Raw genomic sequence first — 20377 nt, 5'->3', positions numbered from 1 at the left:
ATATTTGAAAGGGTTAGAAGGATTTAAATTCTAGAAAAAAAAAGTATTTTAAGTTAAGATTCTCATATTTTATTTATGCATTTCCTATTTGGGTGAAACTTACATTTTTATCAATAATATGATTTATTCACACAGAAGGCACCGGGCACCGGGGAGGGATAGGGGAGTAAATTTCTGCATAGAAGAAATAAGAAGATTATGAGAGGTAATTGATTTGTTTTTATTTGGAAGTATATGAAGAAGTGAAGACAGCGAGGATTAAGATGCGAGATATAAAATATTAAGGATGCAATTGCTTCCTTCTCTAATATCCAGGGACGCCACTCTTTGCCACTGCTAGGACGAAGTTACAACAAGAGGAGGAGGAGGAGGGAGGCAATTGCCCCTTAATGTTTTTCAAAAAATTCATATTAGTCCTAAATGGTTGTAGAATTTTGAATTTGCTCTCTTTTTTCTACGAATCTGACCCCATAGTTTTTTAAGCTTTCCCATGTTACATGACATATCTACTATAGAATAATTTGTATGGAATAACTGTACATGGAATTATTATTTAAACAGACTATTTTTTATTTTATAATTCGATTTTGAGATGATAATTTTGTTTCAATACAATATCACATTATAAAGTAATATAATTTTTCTATAATAATCAATCAAAATAAATATTTACTTATAGCACTTGTTCCAATTATTTTGTTTTAGATGTGGCATCATGGCTTGAATCCAATGCCTAACTAAAATCAAAACCTAACTCTTGAAGCAATTGAAACCATCGACGAACTGGGTTAATGATGTTAGAGAAACGAACCATAAGGGTTCACCTGGTCGAGAGAGGACTAGATAAGAGCCCTTAACCGAACCACCAATCAAGATCTCATCCCAAGGGAGGGAAATCCTGAATTTGCGAAGAGGTTAGCTTCTTTTATCTAGTTGATGTTTGGTTAGAAAAAATAAGTATTAACTCTTTAATGTTATAAAAAAGAAAGAATAATTTGGGGTCAATGCTTAAATGTGTGCATGTGCTCATATTTTATATTTTATTGTACATTCGCATGGTTACCCTTCTCTAACAAAATTATTTAGCTGATTGTCGGGGGTAAAAGAGTCTTTTCGATGGATCAAGTTGTTATTATTCATATTGATAAGGGATAAGTCGGTCTCTTACATTTTAAATACAAAGTAAAATTACCTATAAAAGCAAAAATAAAATAAAATTAGGATTTATGAGCTTTTTAATCTTTTTATATTTTAATTGTAAAGTGAAATTACTTCATTGCCATTAAAAGGAAAAAAATTAAAACTTACGTTTAAGTATATTTTCATCTTTTTCATCATAATTTTTTAGTTATAATTAATTTAAATAACGCCTAAATGGTTTGAATCAAGTTGTTATTATTCATATTGATAAGGGATAAGTCGGTCTCTTACATTTTAAATACAAAGTAAAATTACCTATAAAAGCAAAAATAAAATAAAATTAGGATTTATGAGCTTTTTAATCTTTTTATATTTTAATTGTAAAGTGAAATTACTTCATTGCCATTAAAAGGAAAAAAATTAAAACTTACGTTTAAGTATATTTTCATCTTTTTCATCATAATTTTTTAGTTATAATTAATTTAAATAAGAAATAATTTAATATTTAATATTTTTTTAATTATTATTGTTATTGTTGTTGAATTATACAACTTTGACAAATTGTTTTTGGCATGTGAAAAATAATTTAATATTTAATATTTTTTTAGTTATTATTATTATTGTTGAGTAATGCAACTTTGACAAATTGTTTTTGGCATGTGTCGACTAAACAACTCAAGATTTTTTTAGTGTTGTTTAGTTACGGTATGGAACATTAAGAAAAATGAAAAGATAGAGAAGTCTCATCTTCCTATATTTTATATTTTAAAAATACATAAATTCATAATAGAATTTTCTGAAAAACATAATTAATTATCTTCGTAACCCTAAACAGCATTGAGCAACAAGGATGGAGGGACATAACTGAATTACCACACATAAATTCATAATAGAATTTTCTAAAAAACATAATTAATTATCTTTGTAACCCTAAACAGCATTGAGCAGCAAGGATGGAGGGACATAACTGAATTACCTGTCACATTGGTCGTTTACTAGAAAAGCAAGTATCCATGTACAGGACAGCTAATTGAGCAAGACCGACAAATACTCATCAATGCCAGAAACAACAAATGCACACCAGCCAGTCTTATTTCGCTAAAATCCCACCCCCACTCTTTCTCTTCACCAAAACCCTCCAGCGAAAATCATGGCTGGAGTACTTAACATCCACAATTTTCCTCTTCTCCACTCAGTTCCTGGCAGCCGTAAAACACCCAAGAAGTCAATTCCTACCATTAGAGCTACCTCAGAGACCCCGACTTCATCTACTTCTACTTCTACTTCTTTTACTGCACCACCCAATTTCAAGCCACCAGAGCCAAAGCGGTTTGCAGTCAGACCCGACAAGACTTGGGATATTGTTGGAGCTTCTCTTGCCTTGATTTTCCGGTTGGGTACTGGAGTTTTTGTTAATGGGTATGTTGAATTAAACTGAACAGTTCTCTTGTTTACTCCTTTTCTTTTAGCTATGTTAATTGCTTTTTTATGTATATATTGGTTTTCTCATACGTTGACAGGATTGATTGGAATCTTGTAGCTACATGATTTTTGTTATCGATTTTGCTGTAGAGTTTACCGTGGATTTGAAGATTTCAATGTACTCAGACACAAATTTACTATAAATTAAGTGGTATTAATAGTAAAAATTAAAATTTGCACGTAGTTCATATGAAATTCAAATTATTTTTTGTACAATGGAGCACAAAATATGTTTCCGCAAGTTAATTGAAGTCAAATAGTAGTAACTCTTGAGTTCCTTAAACTATATGGGGACATAATGACCTTTTAGGTTCCCAATTTTCTCTAGATAGATTTTCGAGGCTCTCTGTACAAATGTAGAAAAAGGAAATTTGGAGGGCAATCCTATGATTGATGATGGGAACCATAATGGTCATTATTTAAAGTCGTTTGTCTTCCATCCTTGCAATCCATTCGGGATTTCAATCCGGGTGTTATCACATAAAGCAGTGAATTAGCAAAGATGAGGAGGCTACCGATGGACCCTAAATTATCAAGGAGAAAAGCTAAATGGACTTGCTGGGGGAAAGGGAACGGGTTTAGTTGTTGGTGAATAGACTTAGAATCCATCCCCACAGCTTTGCTCCTTGTTACAAATTCTGATGGTATTTTCTGGTCAGATAGTTTATAGTAATGGACGAATGTATGCTATTTTAAAAGGGCAACAAAACTGAAAGGGAACGAGGGATAGGAAGGAAAAAGTTGGGAATTAGGTCCTGATTGGATGAATTGAGACTGGGCTTGGACTTACAGAGACAAGGGTTTAGAAGGCACCGATAGTATTAGATTGATTGTGGAGTTCCTTATTTGTGCTTTCTGATTAGACAGAGTCCTGTACCATTCATTGCTTTAAAAATACAGCTTTCATAGAAACCATGGAACCTAAAAGCTTAAGCTTCTAGCTGAGGTACCAAGAATGGGTGATTATATTTGCTTACAAAAGCCTTAAACTTCAGGTGTAATCTTTTAGAATTCTCCTCCTCTTTCCTTGTTCCACCTTTTGACGTTTCCTTTGTACCATCTTCCAAAGTGTAAATGAAGATGCACCCTTGCCTTCTTTTAGAGGCATGTAAATTAATTTTTGTATTTTATTATCAAATTAAATGTGAAAAAAACAAACAAACCAAAAGACTGAGAAATGAGAGATTATCAAACCCACCAATCTTAACCTGTAGTGATGTTATTCTTACACAATATGTGAAAACTATCATGTCCTTTATCATGTAGTTGGATCTTGTGGCAGCCACTTGGAGGATTCCTGAATTTATTATATCTTCGTGGGACTGTGGCAGGTATTCTGTATCTTTTGTTTCCAAGGATGCAATTCCACCCGACCAATATTCTCTGGAAGTAGCTGGTAGGTGTCAAATTTCCCAAATTTTAGTTGTCATGCCATATGAAGTTGATATAGTGTACTTGTGTTGAATAGCTGGTGCAAGTTTCTATACCAATTAAAAGATCAGGACAAATGTGGGGGATTTATTTTAAGTCCTAAGTTGATGTGAAAGCATATTTGGCATTCCTGTTCAAACCCACTATCTTAACAATTAATTTTGCTGATAAATGTAAATATGATATTTGTCTTTCACAGGTTATAAAGTGAAAGAGACCTCAAAATTAGGCCCTCGACCAGAAAAGCCTATTGAGATATATGAGTTTGAAGGGTACATTACTTTCCAAATCATTTTTTTTTCTCTGCATAATATAGTTGGTAGAAGGAATCTAGATGGTGAGTTTCCTTGTAGTCTTTTCTCTTGTTCTCCGTTCCACTTATGTCTCTTTTACATGCAATTATGATGAATTAATACTGAATGGTTGTAACCCTTTTCCCCTTCAAATATGGATTCTGATGCACTACCTGCAAACTTCAGCTGCCCATTCTGTCGGAAGGTAATGTCATTAAAAAATACCGTGTTACAAGTTATACTTAATTGAACTTGGGTGTGTTTAATTTGGTTCATCCCAGGTCTCTATGGATGATGAACCTTGATCCATTACATATGTTGCTAGCTAATTGTTCTTATTACTGGCATGTCTCTGAAATTACCTTCTATGGCTTTCTTAAGATGTTAGCTGACGGTTGTGCAAACATGTTCAGGTTAGAGAAATTGTTGCAGTGTTGGACCTTGATGTTCTGTTTTATCCTTGCCCAAAAAATGGTCCCAATTTTCGTCCCAAGGTCGCTCAGATGGGTGGAAAACAGCAGTTCCCTTACATGGTTTGTCTTTTTTCTTTCTATTATTGTTCCCCAGTCACCACATGTACATAATGACCAGATATAGGTTTAGCAGAACAATAGCTTGACATAAATGTTTGGAAGAACCAGGTTTTACAAGTTAAACAGTAAAACCACAAAGAATCAGTGTCCAGTTCCCTATCATCTCATTCAACACCCTGAACCTTGTTAACATGGTAACAGAAGGTATCATTGGTTTCTTCGAGCAATTAATTTTCAGAGAATGAGAATCTAATGGTCACCAATTGTCTGACTGCCAACCATAAAATCTATATTATAGTTCTAGCTATTAGAAAGGAGATGATTTATATCTGGGTCTTCAACTTTATCTGTATTGGCCGTGCAAAGGGAAGTTCTTTGGCATTTAGTCTTAACTCAGGTTAGTTGTCCATTTTATTTGTGAATCATAGAGTTAATTTATAAATTATAATGGTCTCTTTGTTCGAACAAGATAGAATGAAGGAACCTGAAATGAAGCCATGAGTAGCTTTGCAGCCAAAAACTTCCGAAAATAGCCAACAATGTGTGTGTATGCCACTGAAGAACTTAAACTACAACTCGAAAACAAATCCGCTTTGTGAAATATGATCAATAGTCGAGGTATGGGCAGGTTGGGAATGTGTGGCTCTTTGTATTCTGGTCCGGGCAGCAAAATTGGTTAACAGCAAAGGCTATTTAACACTTCCTGACTTCAGAATTCAATGCCCCATTCACATGCTTGCTTGAATTAGGTCTTCTCAAGTTCTGATTTCATAATCTAATCATGTCTCTTGCAATTTCAATTTCCTATTTCACTCTTACAGAATTTCATATCGTCATTTTCCTTCTATCCTTAGGTAAAGCCGGCTCAAGGTGAATAGAGGTTTTGGGCAAAATTATAAATGAGATCTTTTAAAATATTTAAGAAATATTTTTTATTTATTTTTTATGTATGCCTGACAAGTGGGGCCCTGGGCAATCATCATTTTATACATTACTTAATTTCATAATGCATAATTGACAAATATACATCTTGGGAGTCTTTTGTTAAGTAGGGACAATCTTACTTCATAATGCATAATTGACAAATATACATTACTTGTTCTTAGGGTCTTTTGTTAAGTGAGGGTTTTGGGCCATTGCCCAAGTAGCTCTTAGGCTCTGGCCAGTTTTGTCCTTAGGCTTAATGGTTTTAATGTAAGTCATACCTTAAGGGAGTGACTATAAGTCGAAGCCAAGGCTCAAAATTTTGCTTGTGGTTGCAGGTAGATCCAAATACTGGAACTGCAATGTATGAATCGGATGACATAATTAAGTATCTGGTTCAAAGATATGGTGTGATTCTCAACATCGACCTACTTTCATAATTTACTTCCATGTCTTTTCATTGTTTTCTCGTCACTAAACAGGCTATCTGAAAGAATAAAAAGTAAAACTATAGAATACAATTTGCATGATCAGTTTGCCCTTTTTTTCTTTGTTTTTACTGCTCATATTATTAATAGATAGATTAAATTTATTTTCTTAAAATCTTGGTAACTGTGATTCCATATCTTATCTTGGTCAAAGCAAGCCTAATTAGTATGGTTTGTTAGGTACTCTTTCATTTCATCTATACCTTTTGTCAATTTTAGGTGACTAAAGGAGAGGTTTAAAATTTTAAATGATGATTTGCATTTTTTTTTAAGCATTATAATTTATCCTATCTGCTCTCTTCAACCATCTTATATATTCTTTCTATTTGATTATCTTATTTAGGTGATGGAAGTATTCCTTTCATGCTGTTGCTTGGTCTTTTAACGGTTAGCAATTTGCTTATCTATTACACTCTCTAGTCAATTTGTAGAATGTAAATTTCAAAGATATCTCTCTGTTGCTTATCTATCACACTCTCTAGTTAATTTGTAGAATGTAAATTTCAAAGATATCTCTCTGTTGCTTATCTATCACACTCTCTAGTTAATTTGTAGAATGTAAATTTCAAAGATATCTCTCTGTTGCTTATCTATCACACTCTCTAGTTAATTTGTAGAATGTAAATTTCAAAGATATCTCTTGATGATTTCTGTTCTTGCAGACTCTGACTGAAGGTTTTGCCATGATTGGTCGTATGGGAAAGGTAAACAATGTTGAATTTTAGTTTGTAAATAGTTCCCATGATTATTAGATGAAGCTCATCTCTCTTCCTGTGAAACATTTATTTATAAAACGTTCTTTGTAATTTGTAAAATTATGTTTTATGCTGCCTTCAATTCCATTTTAGTTCATCGTGATTTTTATGTTTTCTACTAGTAATGCAATGGTGCAGATTGTCTTTAATGATCATTTGTGTTAGTGCAGGGGTCATCTTATACTCCATCTAAACTGCCACCCAAACCACTTGAACTATGGGCATACGAGGTTTGTAGAGTGCCATATCAATTTTGATACTTCAACTTGCACGCTTGCTGTTCTTTCTCCTTCGACACCCTCTTCCCTTTCTGTTTTTCTATTGGGACTTCAATGGCCTTTATGCACACGATACAGAGTTAATTGTTTCCTGTTTATGGAAAAACACGTTTTAGATGTTTGCTTTCTATTTCAGGGTTCCCCGTTCTGCAAGATTGTTCGAGAAGTACTTGTAGAATTAGAATTACCACATATAATACGAAGGTAAAGTCCACATTTTTTGCCCCATCAGGTGCTTTGCTCTTAAGTTTTTTCCGTTTAAATGAAAAATGACAACTATTTAGTGAGTTTTCATTCTCTGTTTTAATAAATTTTGCAAGGGATAAGGTTTAGAAACAAATGTTTTCAAACACATCTATACCATTGCTTTTCAGTTGAATCAGTACTAGTAATAAAATGATTTTTTAAAAACATTTCCATCCTTGTTGGTGTGTTATAGAAAAACATTCACAATGTGGACGTGCAGTAATATTGTAAGGAGATCCAGAGAGAGCGAATATCTTCATGCTCTTATTACCACAAGAAATGCGTATTCTAAAAGATCATTTAATTATTTTTTGTGCTCTTTCTAACAAACAATTATCACTCCCATTAATTCCACTATAATTGACATACTTTAGACGTGTAAGTCGTGAGGCACTGTTCCTTTCTGTCAATAGAAAGCATTTCACCGGTTCCATCAGTTTTGCTTATTGAGTAGCATGCCATCAAGTTACTGTTTTGAAGTGTGTGTACCCCACACACACAAACACATGCACACAAGTAATATGCAGGAACATTTTGTCTGATAAGGCTTCTGTTGTTTTCGATTATTAGCTGTGCTCGAGGTAGTCCAAAACGACAGATACTATTTGAGAAAGCTGGGCATTTTCAGGTGATTTATATTTATTTGTTAGTGCATTTCATATGTAACAAGAAACACACACCCTATTATCAGCATCTATCTATTTAGAGTATGATATCAATTTTACAACAATGGTTTCCAGGCGCCTTACATTGAAGATCCAAATACTGGGGTCCAGATGTTTGAAAGCGCTGAAATTGTGGAATATCTAAAAGTAACATATGCAAGTTCATAAGCAAACTTCCTGCGGGCATTTGAGTTTTTTATAGTATAATTGTAGTGAATGTATAACACGGTGTATTGCTGTGGTTTTACCGAGTTAAGTGCACCAGACAGAGAGGGTTTGGCTAGTTTCTCTTTGATTAATCTGCACTTAGGATGAACTTCTGTTGGATGTTATTTTCCTTTTCACCTGATATATTAAAATACAAATTTTCACGATTGCAGAATTTTAGATATGAGAAGGCTCTTCAATGAAGTGGCCTCCACAGTCCAGAACCTTTTCCTGTCAATAATGCTTCGTGAAATTCTGATGTTCCATTCCACGAGAACTGTTCACTCAATAAGTTAATAATTAGGGAGAATATGTTGTTAAGGGCATTGAACTAAATATTTGGGCTATGTTTTTACGAGGTGTGGGTCCTTTTACAACTAAAATCATATACCAAATAAAATAGCAGATGCAGGACCAAATTCCCTATTTAAGGTAGAAGAACAGGCTAAAGGATGGAACAAAACTCATATGAAGGCATTCTGGACTTTGGAGGACTGAAGGATATGGCCCTCTGTGTGTGTGGGTTTGTTTTGAAGGGTGCGAACAATTTGTGTAGAAAATCCACACTAGTTTATTGAGCTGACTACAGAAGGAAATGAAGAAATGTTGTTTATATGGTTAGCGATTGATAACAGGCACGGGCATAGATGTGCCGCCAACGGTTGAGGTCTGAGTTTAGTTGCCTTCCGTCAAAACCATGACTTGTGTGGATTTCTTTGTTTAGTGGAAACTAGCTAGGACTCAAGTTACGCCGTTAGTCAGGTTAGATTTTTTTTAATATAAAAAAAGATGTTAAGGTAACGTTAATAATTTTAAAGAAACATTAAAAATTTGACATCAGGATAATTAATTTAACTGTATTTAATAAACTCAATTAATTTCATAATATGATTAAAAAACAATATTAACAGTAAATAAAGTGAAATTGTTTTTAATAATTAACTATAAAAAATAAATTGTTAATATTATAATTGAGAGAGAAAAAAATCCATTAAAAACTTATCATTGCTCTTTCATGAATATTGTCTCACCAACAAAAAAAGCTTATTGAGACAGTTTTAGAGTGTGTTTGGTATTGCGGTAACAGAAGCTTATTGAGACAGTTCTAGAATGTGTTTGGTATTGTGTTAGTTGTTGTGGTTATAATTTTAAAAAAATTGTTTTTATAAAAAGTACTTTTAGTTGAGGTTGGTTTGAAAAAATAGATGTTTGGTTAAAACTGTGGTTAAAATTGAGATTGAACAAAAAGTAGTTTAATATGTTTGGTTAATAATGCTTTTGAAATTGAAGTTATAAAATAATTTTAAAAAATATATATTAATATTAATGATTTTTAATTTAAATATTGTAGATTTAACTATTATTATATCATGAAATAAATAATATTTTATATAAATTATTTTTTATTGGTTCATTAAACTATTTACATTTTTATCACGTATGAAATACATTCGATAAGAACTATAGTTTTTCGAATAAAATATAATTAAAAAATAAAAAATAATTTTTATTTTTATTTTACTGGATCGGATCCGGTTTATTGTATTTTAAATTTTGAACTAGACCCGATCTAATCTAAACCAGTTCGACCGGAGTAGCATGCTACACTATTCAACCTGCGCAGTGGTTAATTAGCATGTACAGTGTAGCACTGCTCATGCTAATTAATTCATTCCATGAACACTGCGCAAGTTCATGCTAGTGTTCATCTTACGCAGTGTTTATAGAATGAATTAATTAGCATGAACAGTGTAGCATGCTATACTGTTCATGCTACTTAATTCATTCTAGCAACAACAGGCAGGAACGTAAGGAGTATGAGAGAGGCAGGAACGTAGCAAGAAGCATGAAATTTTAGCTTCAACAAAACAGTGTTGAAAACCCAGATAATGGTAGGGTCCACGTATAAAAATCACGGTTGATTTTATAACTAAACACTTCAACGAACTGTTACAGACTAAACGCAGCTATAAACGCTAACCCAAACGGCCTCCTAATATCATTCTGAAAGGTTGTATGACAACATTGAAAGATATTGCATGCGTCATTAGACACGAGTTGTTAGAGCAACATCTTGAAAAGTAAACCAAATAAAATATTATAAAATGAATATATTATATTTATATTTAATTATTTAATTTAGTTTAATAAATTTATTTTAAAAAAGTAAAATTTAATAAAAAATAACAAATAAAAAGACTTGAGGTAACCTGATTTATTTTCAAAATTAGTGAAAAATTCAATAGAAAGAAATTTAAAAAAATAATATATTTCAATTTCTGATTAAATAAATATTGAAAGATGAAACTGATAAACAAAAACAAAAGCTAACAAAAAAGGGGAAAAAAGATTCAAGTAAACCTAGACGAATCTCATAAACTTGTGTTAATCTTCTAAACTTACAATTCATGAAATTCTAGACCTAGACTTAATTAAAAAACTCAATTCCCAACCAATTTATCATTAAACGATGAAATCAAAAAAAAAATATCAATTTAAAAAGCTGTCGAAGTAAAAAAAATAGCAATCAAAATAATAAAAGTTAAATCTAATAAGAAATAAAAATTGATGGAGGATGAAATCATAAAAAAATTAATTTAAAAAATTATCTCAAATAAAAAAATAACAATTAAAATAATAAGGATCAAATTTAAACTATGAAAAAATTAAAGGAAGATGAAATTGAAGAAAAATTATATTTTATAAATTATTTCAAATAAAATAAATAATAAATAAAAGAAAATGAACCAAATTTGAATGAAAAAAATTGAAGGGTTACTTTAAAAAATTGAATTATTATTTATAAAAAATTAAAAAAAAAATTGTCAATGCGAAACTAATGATCAATAAGCCACATATGTCGTCTGGAGATGGAGGAGCTGTGGAGATGATCCAAACACTGCTCAAAAAGCCACCATTTAGCATTAAATGTCCTTTAACATGTCATAGTCCAAATAGTTTGGACGCAACTTATGTGTTGGTATGTACAATAAATATGTCAATTTGTTTTGTTTTTTTAAATAATATTCTATATTTATTAAATATTAAATTACAACTTAAACAACTTGATTATAGTAAAAAAAGTAGGGTCAGATCCGGTTTAATATGTTTTATATTTTGGACTGAACCCGGTCTAACCTGAACCAGTTCGACCGGAATAGCATGCTACACTATTCATCTTGCGCAGTGATTAATTAGCATGTACAGTGTAGCACTGCTCATGCTAATTAATTCATTCTATGAACACTGCGCAAGTTCATGCTAGTGTTCATCTTACGCAGTGTTTATAGAATGAATTAATTAGCATGAACAGTGTAGCATGCTATACTGTTCATGCTACTTAATTCATTCTAGCAACAACAAGCAGGAACGTAAGGAGTACGAGAGAGGCAAGAACGTAGCAAGAAGCATGAAATTTCAGCTTCAACAAAACAGCGTTGAAAACGCAGATAATGGTAGGGCCATGTATAAAAATCACGGTTGATTTTATAACCAAACACTTCAACGAACTATTACAGACTAAACGCAGCTATAAACGCTTACCCAAACGGCCTTCTAATATCATTTTGAAAGGTTGCATGACAACATTGAAAGATATTTCATGCGTTATTAGATACGTGTTTTTAGAGCAACAACTTGAAAAGTAAACCAAATAAAATATCATGTAAACCAAATAAAATATCATGTAGTGAGTATGTTATATTTATATTTAATTAATTAATTTAGTTTAATAAATTTATTTTAAAAAAGCAAATTTTAATAAAAAATAACAAATAAAAAGACTCAAGGTAACCCGAGTAATAAATTTATTTTAAAAAAGCAAAATTTAATAAAAAATAACAAATAAAAAGACTCGAGGTAACCCGGGTCATTTTCAAAATTAATGAAAAATTCAATAGAAAGAAATTTAAAAAAATAATATATTTCAATTTCTGATTAAATAAATATTGAAAGATGAAACTGATAAACAAAAACAAAAGCTAACAAAAAAGGGGAAAAAAGATTCAAGTAAACCTAGACGAATCTCATAAACTTGTGTTAATCTTCTAAACTTACAATTCATGAAATTCTAGACCCAGATTTAATTAAAAAACTCAATTTCCAACCAATTTATTAGTGAAAGATGAAATAAAAAAAAATCAATTTAAAAAGCTGTCAAAGTAAAAAAAAAATAACAATCAAAATAATAAAAGTTAAATCTAATAAGAAATAAAAACTGATGGAGGATGAAATCATAAAAAAATTAATTTAAAAAATTATCTCAAATACAAAAATAACAATTAAAATAATGAGGATCAAATTTGAACCATGACAAAATTAAAAGATGATGAAATTGAAGAAAAATTATATTTTATAAATTATTTCAAATAAAATAAATAGTAATTACAAAAAATAAACTAAATTTGAATGAAAAAAAATGAAGGATTACTTTAAAAAATTGAAGTATTATTTATAAAAATTAAAAAGGAAAAAAAAAATTGTCAATGCAAAACCAATGATCAATAAGCCACATGTGTCGCTTGGAGATGGAGGAGCTGTGGAGATGATCCAAGCATTGCTCCAAAAGCCACCATTTAGCATTTAATACCCTTTAACATGTCATAGTCCAAATAGTTTGGAGGCAACTTATGTGTCGGTATGTGCAATAAACATGCCAATTTGTTTTGTTTTTTTAAATAATATTTTATATTTATTAAATATCAAATTACAACTCAAACAACTTGATTATAGTAAAAAAAGTAGTTTGTAAATACAAAAGAATCCGTCCACGCTAGTTAAAAAAATTTTACATTTAAGAATAATTTAGTCATGTTACTATGATATACAAATTTAAAAAGACAAATTTATTCTTGATTAATTCAATAATGATAAATAAATCTTATGAAAATATTATATTATCCTTAATAGCCAATGATTTTTATTGATAAAGATAAAATGACCATTACATTTTTCCACTTCATAATAAAATGAATATGCATTTACAATGAAAACATGTTTAGGTTTTTTTTTTAATGGTAACCATCATGCATCACATTGAAGATTAGTTGATTTGTACATTAGCATGTGAGCTGGATTTTGCAAATCATTCTAAATTTCAACACACAAACTATCTATTGGTTGTAACTAGTGTTGTTATCTAAAAATACATAATTATAAGTGAGCATAGATATTTAGTAACATAACAATTATAATTCAAGGTAAATTTTTAATCAAACAAAACTAGTATGCATATTAAGTAAATATATAAACTTTTATAGGATTTGGAATGGAATACAATCCTAACATACATACTAAACAAGTATAGAATTTATACTTAAAACAAAATTAATTTAGAGTATTTATCTATTAAATATTTTAGAATATAACCAAGCTAAAATTTTGTTATTGTCAAGATTTAATTGTTTTTTCTTAAAGTTTTATTAGTCCTTACTTTGCGTAAAAGACTGATTTCAATAAACCTTTCAAGATTTCAATAGCATAACAATATTTAGGTATATTTCTAAATAAGACTCAAAGAATTAATAAAATTATACTCAATTATATGACTACAAAGATCAAGCCTAAGCTCTAGATTATAAGTAAATTATAAAGAAAAAATATTGCTTATAATGAAGAGACTATGCTAAAAATAAAAAAGTGGAGAAGAATGTAAAAAGATTATGTAGCATTTATGCAGAAAAAACCAATTTAAAACACTCATTTTTATCTTTTTTTTACAGATTATTTTGAAATCAAAATTGATATAGAATTAATTATGGTAATTGCATGAATAATTTTTTTTATTATCAGTTTTGATTACCCTTAATAAAACAGAAATTAAACTTGAATATTTTGGTCTAATATTTTTTCAGTTGAAAAAATTGTTCAAATTCTATAAAAACTGAGCAAATTCTTACATTTATGAGATGCATTTGAGGCCTGTTTAGCTATTTTGTTTTTTTCTTTTATCATATTGTTGTCTCTCCTTAATTAGATTTTTATTGGGTTGAGATGAGATAATTTTAGGATCAAAATAAAAAATCTTCATATAATCATGGATAAAATAGAAAAAAAAGAGGAAATTATAAGAATTATTATAGAATTAGAGTTTAAATTGATAAGATATTAAAGAATAGGGGCTATATTGAATAAAAGAGAAAAAATTGTTTAGCATGTGTAAGGAAGGACACTGCTTTATGGCAATACTTACAACATTCTTTATGCTTCAATGGTAGCCATCCTTAGTATTGTTGGAATAATCTCAGCGAGGGCTTTCTTCTATGATGATGCATGGTGTAAAAAGTGTTTTTAATAGTTTATTTTTTTTCATTCTTCTTTTCTTCCTTTTCTTTTTTTCTTTACCTTGATTGTCATGCTTGATTTGTTAAAAATATAAAAAATAGATTTCTAGAATTTTAATCTTTATTATTTTAATTATTATTTTTAATAACAATTATAGTTTAATTTTGTAAAATTAATACCCAATAATTATAGAGTGATGTCTAAGAACCACCTAGAAAATGCAAAGCGGAAGAACTTTATGAAACAAAAAAAATTGAAAATGTGAAATAGAAGAATGAAATTAAAAAATAAAAACTTTGAGAGAAAAAATGGAAAAAAAATACCACATAAAAGCAGCTGAAAAAGTTGAAAAATTTACAACACTGCCATATGATTTTTCACTTTAGAAAAATCCATTTTGTTTTAGTATTTTTGTTAATAAGCAAGGCATGTGCGCTCCTGCGGGTACGCTTTCAAAACATATTTTCAATAATAAGTAGAATAATTATTAGTAAAAAACTTAGAGTGTGCGTGTGCGTGTCTATATATATATATATAAACCTCTTCTACCATAAATTATTAAACTAAAGCTTTTCATATCTTATTTTTTTGTTTTTAATTTATTAACATCTATTTAGCAAACAATGAGTAGGATTTTGATATCTTAATTTGAGTAGAATATTCATAGGTGAACTTAAGAAGAAGAAAAAAATTAAGTATGAAAACGGTTCTTATCTTATTATTGTTTTATTTCATTGCAAGCTTGAATTACAGATATTCAATTTAACAAGTCTTGCAATTTATTTTAACGTATTATTCCTTTTTAAATTAAATTTAAGTGTTTTAATTCTAGAAGAACATTTTATTTATAAAAAAACTTTTTTAAAAGGTGTCAGAAACTTTTTTATAAAACAAATTTTGGTGTCATATTTACATTTTAAATATTTTAAAAAATCTAAATAATTCTTAGGATGTATATCACCCAAAATATATAAAAAATAATATTTTAAGGTTGTATAAAAATAGTACTTAATTTTGAAATAGAAAATCTAAAAATAGAAATATATTAAAAACACACAAAAAAACAAAAAAAAACCATATGGGTCAAACATAGATGTCTAGGCTAGGGAGGCATGATCTAGGTGCTCTCAAAGTGAAAAAAAGATAAGAAAAGAAAAAAGAAATGAAAATATGTGGAAGATGAGTCGTTTACTAAACTACTTTGGCTACTCTCCAACAGATGAAAATCGGACCGTCCAATTTGTTCTTCAAATCCAATTTTCTTCATCATTTTTTTATATCAAATATCTTAAAAAATTCCAAAAGCAACTAAAATCTTATTTTGTGTTTGGAAACTCATTTTAATTGACCATAATTACTCAAAAAAAATCAAATCAAATTCTTAAATTTTCTTGGTAACTGTGATTAAATTTAATAGATAGATTAAATTTATTTTCTTATGACCATAATTACTCAAAAAAATCAAATCAAATTCCAGAAAATCAAACTCATTTTAATTGACCATAATCTTATTTTTTGTCTGGATTTTCCTGTTGCTTCAAGTTTGCTAGCCATTTACTTAACTATCCTTGTAAAAAGGCTTCTTGTAAGAAGAATTTGTTGACATCAAATCGGTAGTTTTTATGGCCGGTTGAGTTTCCTCTCTCCTTCCTGTCTTTCATCACTTCACTCTCTTTTCTCTATTATCAAGGACTAAAATGTAATGAAAATAAAGTATGAGCATCGAAATGCATTTTTGAAAAAGTACAAGGACCTAATTTCAAAATTGAGGAATTCTAAACCTTTCTTGCCATTAAAATTAATGAAATTACAATATATGTTGGTGAACAGTATAATTAGAATTTTTCTATAAATTTCTCTATGTATCAAACATAGGGTTAATAATTCCAGACCATATTAGAACGTTGCCCGTATGCAAAGACAGTAAAGGATCATGTAAGAGATTCGTTAGGACAGCGCCTCCCTCGTGATTTTTCTAGTTTTTCCAAAGTATATACATTCAAGTCCTTATTATTTTGAGATTATTCAATTTTTTCCATACATTCCTATTTTATTTAGGTGATAGAAGTATTCCTTTCATGCTGTTGCTTGGTCTTTTAACGGTTAGCAATTTGCTTATCTATTACACTCTCTAGTCAATTTGTAGAATGTAAATTTCAAAGATATTTTAAAAAATCTAAATAATTCTTGGGATGTATATCACCCAAAATATATAAAAAATAATATTTTAAGGTTGTATAAAAATAGTACTTAATTTTTAATTAGAAAATTTAAAAATAAAAATATATTAAAAACACACAAAAAAAAAACCATATGGGTAAAGCATAGATGTCTAGGCTATGGAAGCATGATCTAGGTGCTCTCAAAGTGAAAAAAAAGAAAAGAAAAGAAAAGAAACAAAAATATGTAATTTTTCTAGTTTTTCCAAAGTATATACATTCATTATATACATTCAAGTCCTTATTATTTTGGGAGTATTCAATTTTTTCCATACATTCCTATTTTATTTACAATTAGATACTAGACTTGTAATTTTTCTCCTTCCTCGAAGCTAAACATCCCTTTTTCTATGTGTAGTTTCAAGCAATAAAATATTCTTTCTCGAAGTTAAAAATCCATTTTCTATAAATGTGTATGTATAACACACAAATCATTTTTAAGCAATAAAATATAATTTTTTTGAAGATTATAATTATTTTGTAAGTTTTTTGGTTCTTAAGTTTTTGAAAATTACAATATAGTCTTTATAATGAAAGAGTTTTACAACTAGATCCCTTCATGATTAGACTTTAATCATGCAATGATTCATTACATATTTTTTGTGTGAAGTTTATAATATAATAAGTCATCATGATTATAATGGTCCGTTATCTTATAATTTTAAAAATTACGTATTCAAACATAGAAATGTAATGAATTATTTTGTTACATAATTTATCTCATCTAACAATCTTGACGTAAGAGATTTATCCAAGTATAGTAACCCCACTAAGTTTGATTAAATTCAGAAAGGGCCAATGGTCTGCATTTTTTACCAGGCCAGCTTTCTGCGTTTTCAACTCTACAATAACAGAACCAAGCTGCTACTTTGCATCAAAAGTGCAAATCCAATGGTAGGGATTTAGGTCAGCTCCCTAATTTCGCTACTTTGCATCAAAAGTGCAAATCCAAAGGTAGGGATTTAGGTCAGCTCCCTAATTTAGGATGAAGGTTTCTTTTAGAACAGATAACAGCTAAAAATATTGAAGCACAGGAAAGAAAAAAAAAAAAAAAAGAAGGGATAGAGCGCAAACCCCACTACATCTATAATTAGACATAGACATACAAAACAAGGTGTGCCAAGGGTTTCGAGAGAAACACTGCTAGATTTACCAGCTCTCCCCAAGTTTAGCACCAGTACAGCTACTTATTAAGCCTATAATTTAACAACTCAAATCGATAGAGCCGCAGTTTTCTAATAAACATCTTCAAGGGAAAGGTTTTACTCTGAGACGAGAGCATGGCTGCTCAACCCTCCTACTCCTTCATTGCTATTGCATTGTTGCTTGCTGTCGCTTCTGCAAGTGCTACAGACCAAACTCAAGGTATGACTCTCTTGCATGCAAAGATCTTTCTTCCATACACACGCACACAAACAAGCATATGTGTTTTCTGTTTCATTTTTCTGCCATCAGAATGAATGAGACTTTAAATATATATGGTAACGTAAATATGTTTCTTTTGAAACACGTATTTGTTTTCCTTTGACAAGTTCTATGATCTGAAATCATTTGCTGTCTCTTTGGAGTTTGGAGCATTCTTAGAAATAAGAAGCATAAACGACTTATTCTTTCTCTGTTGTTATGCAACAAGTGAGTTTGGTTCTTGGGATTTTCTTGGCAGCATCTGCATTAGAATTCAGTTACGCTGGTACAAATGGCCCTGCCAAGTGGGGAAGCTTGAACCTAAAATTCTCTGCATGCACGTCTGGAGAAACTCAGTCTCCTGTCAACATTATCAAGAAAGAGGCCGTGGAAAACAAAAATTTGACACCCTTGACCAGGGATTACAAACGTGCAAACGCTACTCTTGTTAACAATGGCTTTAATATTGGGGTTTGTTCCTGAAATAACTTCGTTAATTTTATCTTAAGGAATTCCTATACTGTAATCAGCTCTTTGGCACATATTGTGGTAGGTTAGGTTGATATATATGAGCTAGTGGAGAAAAAATAGCTTCAAGAGATCTCATGGAAAACTTTATATATGCTGGTCCAAACTATCATTTTCCTTTTCATAATGCTAATTATTATTCTGAATGCTGAATTTTCTAAATGCAGTTGAGCTATGAAGGGAATCCTGGAGTCCTGATTGTAGATCATAAAAACTACACATTGAAGGAAATGCACTGGCATTCTCCTTCCGAGCATCAGATTGACGGAATCCAGTATGCTCTCTCTTCCTCTCTAGGTTCACAAATTGCTATCCAATGGCCTTGACCCTGTCTGCTTAAAGTGGCCAGCCCTTCCATGCACTATTTAAAACTTTATATTCTTAACCTTTTTCAAAAATCTAATCTGCGTTAAACATGTGTACATTACCGTAGATAAAATAAAAACAATCTTTGATAAATAGTAACAGACACTCAATTGGCATTCTATATCTGCAGATACGCCGCCGAGCTTCATTTAGTCCACGCGAAAGATTCTGGCTCTGTCGCTGTTGTGTCAATACTCTACGAACTTGGTGATGCTGATCCATTTATCAAAAAGGTAGAATTCAAGTCACATTTTCATTGTATACTAATTTTTAGTTATTTCCAAAGGACGTGTAGCAGGAATCCAAATAAGCAATTACTACATATTTCTTTGGTTGACGGAAACAATCCTGTTCATTTCTGGTAAAATTTCCCTTTTCTGGAGGCAATCTCCTAAGATACTGATTTTGTCCTGAATGAATAGATTGAAGGCCTAACATCTCCAAGAGAAAATTTTAACCAATAAAAGCTATTCGTGGTTGCAGATTAAAGACAAGCTGGATGCTCTAGCAAAGGAGGTTTGTGCTGCTAATGAAGAAGCCCGTATTCCTGTTGGGTTCTTGGACAATAAGCTCGTACGAAAAAATACCCGCAAGTACTACAGATACGTTGGTTCTTTCACCAGTCCTCCATGCACTGAAAATGTGATCTGGAACATTCTTGGCAAGGTAATATTTATACATGTATAAATATAGGTATATTTGTATGAGTGCAGATATATATATATACAACCGCATGCAGACTGTATGATAATGACACCCGAATATGCAGGTGAGAACAATATCGAAGGAGCAGCTAGAAGCCCTGAGAGCTCCATTGGGTAATGATTACAAGCAGAATTCAAGGCCAGTGCAGTCGCTGAATGGAAGAACGATTGAACTGTATAATGAATTCACCGACTAAAATTATTCCTACTGGAAACAAATTTTTATTTTCCTGTCATACGAGCTTCTGTATGCAATAGTATTGCTAATTTACCGGCGTAGGTCATTTCCATGACATCTCAGCTGTGTATGCAGATGTAGCTTCACCCCGAATTCTCTTCCGCTCAAAACATTTTCGCTCTGTAGTTAATAAAGGGACATGATAAGCGAATTGCACTTGCTTTCATTTCAGTTTGACGGCTGTGGTCTAAAAT

General features: G+C 30.7%; 2 protein-coding genes across 2 annotated transcripts; both read left to right on the top strand.

Annotated features, from left to right (window-relative positions):
* Positions 1–2156: 2156 nt before the first annotated feature.
* LOC105110774 (uncharacterized) lies at positions 2157–8837 on the top strand. Its single transcript, XM_011005939.1, has 13 exons — positions 2157–2559; positions 3954–4018; positions 4253–4325; positions 4533–4551; positions 4760–4879; positions 6142–6211; positions 6635–6678; positions 6954–6995; positions 7217–7276; positions 7461–7528; positions 8141–8198; positions 8311–8395; positions 8616–8837. Exons 1-13 carry the CDS (start codon positions 2291–2293, stop codon positions 8621–8623), a joined length of 981 nt encoding a protein of 326 aa, XP_011004241.1. The 5' UTR covers positions 2157–2290; the 3' UTR covers positions 8624–8837.
* A 9386-nt stretch (positions 8838–18223) lies between these two features.
* On the top strand, positions 18224–20268 carry LOC105110773 (alpha carbonic anhydrase 1, chloroplastic-like). The gene is made up of 6 exons (XM_011005937.1): positions 18224–18287; positions 18607–18818; positions 19043–19149; positions 19372–19474; positions 19725–19907; positions 20011–20268. The coding sequence occupies exons 1-6, from the start codon at positions 18224–18226 to the stop codon at positions 20140–20142; spliced, it is 801 nt and encodes a 266-aa protein (XP_011004239.1). The 3' UTR covers positions 20143–20268.
* Positions 20269–20377: the final 109 nt, after the last annotated feature.

This window comes from Populus euphratica, unplaced genomic scaffold (genome assembly GCF_000495115.2).
Source record: "Populus euphratica unplaced genomic scaffold, PopEup_1.0 scaffold262.1, whole genome shotgun sequence".
Classification (NCBI taxonomy): Eukaryota; Viridiplantae; Streptophyta; class Magnoliopsida; order Malpighiales; family Salicaceae; genus Populus; species Populus euphratica.
Note: the sequence above shows the minus strand (reverse complement) of the source record. Positions and strands in the feature narration are given on the sequence as shown.

Excerpts from the sequence above, each read along its gene's own strand:
- LOC105110774 (XM_011005939.1), top strand. The coding sequence starts at position 2,291 with ATGGCTGGAGTACTTAACATCCACAATTTTCCTCTTCTCCACTCAGTT. Across the intron at positions 4,880-6,141 it reads AACAGCAGTTCCCTTACATG|GTAGATCCAAATACTGGAAC; the intron begins GTTTGTCTTTTT and ends TTGTGGTTGCAG. Across the intron at positions 6,212-6,634 it reads GTATCTGGTTCAAAGATATG|GTGATGGAAGTATTCCTTTC; the intron begins GTGTGATTCTCA and ends TATCTTATTTAG.
- LOC105110773 (XM_011005937.1), top strand. The coding sequence starts at position 18,224 with ATGGCTGCTCAACCCTCCTACTCCTTCATTGCTATTGCATTGTTGCTT. Across the intron at positions 18,288-18,606 it reads GCTTGCTGTCGCTTCTGCAA|CATCTGCATTAGAATTCAGT; the intron begins GTGCTACAGACC and ends TTTTCTTGGCAG. Across the intron at positions 19,475-19,724 it reads CTGATCCATTTATCAAAAAG|ATTAAAGACAAGCTGGATGC; the intron begins GTAGAATTCAAG and ends TCGTGGTTGCAG.